Raw genomic sequence first — 5324 nt, 5'->3', positions numbered from 1 at the left:
AGAATTTTAAATGAATTTTAAATTAAAGGTGTTTATGGAGACGCGTCTTCGGGTTAATCTCATATGCTTATTGAGATGCATATCCATATTAAATTTTGGCAAACTAAGGGTGCCTCATTAATTTGCGTTGAGAAAAGTGTAAAAAAGTTGCATCCGAAAATGCATCTCCAAATACTATAGAACATTTGTAACTTTTCACCATGGTGAATGAGCACCCCTAAGAATGGAAAAAGTAATCCCCTTAAAAATTAGCTTTTGAAGAATTTAAAATTGGACCATCATTGGCCAATGTGTAAAAAAATTGGATTTATTTTCAAATGGCTCAATTATTATTATAATTCGAATAAACTAAGTTACGAAACCGAATCCGAAAAAACCAAACCCAACAAATCGATAATTGGACCAGATAGAATTAGACTTGTATTCCTCAACCAATGGTTAGGCCGATTGAGGGTTTTGGGCCCGAAACCAAACTGACCCGACCAATTGCCAAACCCTAAAATATAATAAACATAGATTTAATATTTTTTTTATTACAATTTTAGTTTTTACTTTAATTGTTGATGGATTTTTTTTAATGTGTAAACCTAAATTTTGTATTTGAGGTTTATTTTCACCGCATTTCTTCATAAATAAGCTTTTTCAATCTCAAAAGCAATCTTATTCATCATATTACGGTCAAAAAAGGGATCAATTCGCAATCTACATTAGTGTAAGTTTCTCTTTAATTAAATCTCGATTTCTATGCGACTGAATTGCGTGTGTGTTTATAGTGCGGTCGTAATGTTTAGAGTCTTTAATTTTTTTATATAAGATGGATAGTATTCTTCATCTTGAAAATCTTTGTGTAATTAGAAGATCTTTGCATGATTCGACATAAGAATCATTCAATTGTATTAATCATACTCTTATACTTTTCTTTATACATGTCGATGTTATACCAATAAAGTACTAATTTATTTTCAATGATTGAATTATTAATGGTGTTCGTCGTTGTTTAATCGCGATGATTCAAATCATTGACGTGTAATTTGTTCGGTATATTTTAATGTATAAATCAATAAATTTTTTGTATTTGTCTGATTTTTTATTTACAAACGTGGGTGGCAACTTTTTTTTTTGTCATATGTTGTGTTGATTTTTATTTATTTTCTACAACTTTGTTGACTCTTTTCAAACTTTAACTATGTTATTGCGATTGACTTTTTTTTTGACAATACAGTTGATTTTTAATTGTGTTATTTTAAAGAATCAACTAGAAAATTCACATAGATTGACTACAATATAACATCTTAATTTTCTAATTACTATCAACATTATTCTTTTAATTGACATATATATGTGGAAATTAAATTGAGCTTTGTAGGAATTGGACCCATGGGTGACTACTTTGCAAGGAGAATGGATTATGACATTGACCTCAACATTCCATTGGTTCCTGAGGATAGCACTCAAGTAAGTATTCCATTGGTTTTTATATTTGAACTGATTCATTGGCATAAAATTGGCCTCTAATATAAATTGTGTGACTCTTTTATAAATTTATTTTAGCTCTTATCTCTATTTAATATGATATTTAAGTTTTTGTTTTTGCAATTCATAATATTAATTAGATGTATTGATATAAGTATTGGGTGGCTCATTGGATAAGATCTTACAAATTGGTTTTTCTTTTGTAAAAATTGAATTAGGTAATCCAAATTCTAAGTTGATATAAGAATTTATCCAAGATCTATTTTGTTGCATGTTGTCATGTTTTTTGGTTTGGATTTTAAAAGTAAAAATGTTAAAATTCCACATTGATTTGGAATAGAGGAAATGCTAAATTTATAATAGAGGTGGCTCATACCTCCCATTACTTTAAAGTTTTGGTTGAATATGTTGTGTCAAGTTCTCCTGACTTCTTGCGGGCCTCGCTCCCCTGACTTCTTCCAACAAGTGGTATTAGAGTCCTGGTTGGCTCGATGGGAGAGCGGAAGTAGATCCTAATGTGGTGGGTTTCAAGTGTAAAGTGTTAAAGTCCCACATTGACAAGTAATGGAGGAAATGTTGGATATATAAGAGATGTGACTCATATCCCCATTGCCTTAAGATTTTGGTTTTGGATAGATATGTGGTGTCAAGGTCTCTTGAATTCTGGATGTATAGCCCGTTGACATTTCTGAACCTTGCTCCCCGGACTTCCCCAACATTTTTGTTATCTGGTCACCCATTATTTACATCCACGCATCCACGCTTTAAAAGTAGAGTGTTATATAATAAAAGTTGTTTTCATAAGATATTATGATAAGCTCGTTAAATAAACTGAAAAATAGCTTATGTGCATGTCCTATGATTCTTTTATAAATCTTTATATGATATAAGACTTAGTTTTTCTTAATACTAATGTTTATGAACAGGACATGATGAACATAAGTAATGCAAACAATGAAGTCCATCCAGCTGCTGCTTCAGATGTTTCAAATTCTCGTACTTATCATGTTCAACCAATGATTTTTATTAATCCTGTCCTCGTCATTGTCAACCATGGAGTCCCACCAGACCCAAGACGTAGCCTTCATCGTCGTTGCAAAAAGCCTCGTTCACCTGATTCATCAAGATTCTGCACAAATCTTCAATGTATGGCAAGAAACACTCCTATGTGGCGCTCTGGACCTATTGGACGAAGGGTAAATAAATACTCTACATGTAGAATTTGACTTTGATAATTTTATTCGTGAACCCTAAACCATATATGAAATTTTATATGCAGACTTTATGCAATGCTTGTGGAATTTACTACAAAAAACATGTGGTACGTGGAAATATTCCGGCAATCGTAATCCATGAAGATGGTTCTTCATCTGTTTTTGTTCCACCAACTCAATATGTGGCAGGAGGTTCTTCAACTGCCTAATTTGGATGAGATATGGACCCATCAACGCCTTTGTTTCCATTTCTTGAATAAGTGAGAGACTAGTTTCATATTATTCTCATCACATTATGATTTTGAATAATTATGCCACTGTTGTTTTTTATGTTTTTGTTGTTGAAAAATCTTATATGATAGTTAACTATTGGAGACTAAATAACTCCGACTTCCCTACACGTATTTTGCTTAAGTGTTGCATCTTTGAATTGCTTTAATGATAAGAACTTCATTTCAATCTTAAATGTGAAATTTTTAATCATGACACCATATTCATTGAACCTAATTACAGTAAGTTTATATTCATCACCATTATTATTTTCTAATGTATTATTAAGTTTATCTCTTAAGTAGTCATCTTTTACCACATGTTATTTTTCATATTTAGTTTAATAAAGCCATGTGTTAGGGGTTCATTGGCTTTTAAAATAATTCATGTGAAGCTTTTATAAATTATTTTTATGTCTTGTCTCTCATTAATATGAGACTTAATTTCTCTTTCTACTATCCATATTATTAGTTAGATGTATAAGTATATGTAATTATTGGGTGGTTCATTGGATAAGATCTAATTCTATATTAATTTTTTATATTTTAAGACTAACTCATCTTTAAAAATTGACTTTACAATAATGACTTGTTTAAATAAATAACTTATTTTGAGGGTTAAGAGTATTGTATTAAAAAAGTTATGGTTTGAAAATATATTTATAAGTTGGGGAAATTTTCACCTCAACAACCTGTTTTGTAAGAATAGAATTAGGCAATTCAAATTCTAATTTGATATCATAACTTATCTTAAATCTGTTTAGCCACATGTTTCAGCTATCAGATCGCCCATTATTTATATTCATCCATCCAGCTCGTTAAAAATAGTCATGAGAGAGAATGTGTTAAGAGCCTCATATTAGATTAAATATGATCTAAAAATATGTTTATAAGTGACAAGTATTCTTCATCTTACCAACTGAATTTGTAAGAGTCGAATTAGGCCATACAAATTCTAAGTTGGTATCATAGCTTATTTAGAACAGTTGAGCCACATGTTGTCGATTTTTCCCTAGCGTTTCACTCACTATTTATATTCTCACACCAAGTTCATTAGTATTGATTGTGATACAATATGTTGATAGTTTGACATAAGATGGTATATAATCAAAAAGTATGTTTATAAGTGAGAGAAACCATCACTTTACAAAATGATTTTGTAAGGTTAAGTTATCCATACCCCAAATTGTAATATAGTATCAAAGTGTTTATAAGATCCATTTGACCACTTGCTATTGAGTTTCTACTATCATACCATCCATTATTTACATATACAAACCAAATCTGTTAACACTAGTCCTAAAAGGGTCTGTTAAGAGTCTAACATATTAAAGAATATGGCTTGAAAATATTTTTATGAGCGAAGACAATCTTTAGCTTACAACACCATTTTCTAGGATTGAATTATGCTCAAACAAAATTATAACATAGAAAAAATTAAAATGTTTCTATATAATCTATAAGTTGTTTTCGTAGGATATTACGATAAGCACGTTGAATAAACTAAAAATAACTTATATATATGTTATACGTTGTTTTCACAAATCCTCGTAAACAATGTAAAGAAGGTTTGTGATAGTAAATAATTTCAAATGAATTAATTAAAATAGATTCAGAGTGTGTCACTCTTTAATAAAGTTATTTCAAATTTTATATCTATTTACATATGAGACTTTCATAAAAAGAACCTGGTGAACATAAGTGATGCAAACAATGAAGTTCATTTAAGTTTTGTTGTTGAAAATGTTTCAACTTTTTATATAACAAAACTCAGTTGCTAGATCAATTTCTCATGATGTTCATGTTTAACCAATGTTTTTTATTGATTTTTTTGTAAGAACCTAATAGGTTTGTTAGTGGAATTGACTCTATATAAAGAGAACATGTGTTTTTCACATTGGCTTTTAGTGGATGTTTTGTTGAGTAAGAAACATATTGTGTCTTTGTTGTGTTCAACGTTGTCATATGATATTTTCTACCATTCTTTGAGAGACAGATTTGTGGTTTTCTTTCGTTAATTTTGTCATGTTCTTAATGCTAAAGACCTATAAACACTTGGAATAGTATTTGAGGGAAAGTGAGGGGTTCTCGAATTCAAGGGGCTAATATGAAAATCATGAGAAGTATTAGAAAAAGGGACCAAAACAGGTGTAGTTCGGATAAGATTTTAGTTTACTATTGACTACATATTATTATTGAATTTCCTTTCCACTGATTTATTGTCCTTAAGACATAGTTTACAATTGCACTAAAAAAGGTTAAAAATTTCTTGTATCTTTTATTTATTAAATTTTTTATTTATTACTTTTTTTAATCATTCATTTATTATTTCAAATCATCTTATCTCACATATTGATTAAACATTGTG

General features: G+C 29.7%; 1 protein-coding gene across 1 annotated transcript; it reads left to right on the top strand.

The window, feature by feature from the left end:
- Nucleotides 1–1377: 1377 nt before the first annotated feature.
- Nucleotides 1378–3076, top strand: LOC131641473 (putative GATA transcription factor 13). The gene is made up of 3 exons (XM_058911764.1): nt 1378–1455; nt 2400–2669; nt 2753–3076. The coding sequence occupies exons 1-3, from the start codon at nt 1378–1380 to the stop codon at nt 2894–2896; spliced, it is 492 nt and encodes a 163-aa protein (XP_058767747.1). The 3' UTR covers nt 2897–3076.
- Nucleotides 3077–5324: the final 2248 nt, after the last annotated feature.

The sequence above is a fragment of the Vicia villosa genome, unplaced genomic scaffold (genome assembly GCF_029867415.1).
Source record: "Vicia villosa cultivar HV-30 ecotype Madison, WI unplaced genomic scaffold, Vvil1.0 ctg.003771F_1_1, whole genome shotgun sequence".
NCBI classification, from domain to species: Eukaryota; Viridiplantae; Streptophyta; class Magnoliopsida; order Fabales; family Fabaceae; genus Vicia; species Vicia villosa.
Note: the sequence above shows the minus strand (reverse complement) of the source record. Positions and strands in the feature narration are given on the sequence as shown.

Excerpts from the sequence above, each read along its gene's own strand:
- LOC131641473 (XM_058911764.1), top strand. The coding sequence starts at position 1,378 with ATGGGTGACTACTTTGCAAGGAGAATGGATTATGACATTGACCTCAAC. Across the intron at positions 1,456-2,399 it reads TTCCTGAGGATAGCACTCAA|GACATGATGAACATAAGTAA; the intron begins GTAAGTATTCCA and ends GTTTATGAACAG. Across the intron at positions 2,670-2,752 it reads CTGGACCTATTGGACGAAGG|ACTTTATGCAATGCTTGTGG; the intron begins GTAAATAAATAC and ends TTTTATATGCAG.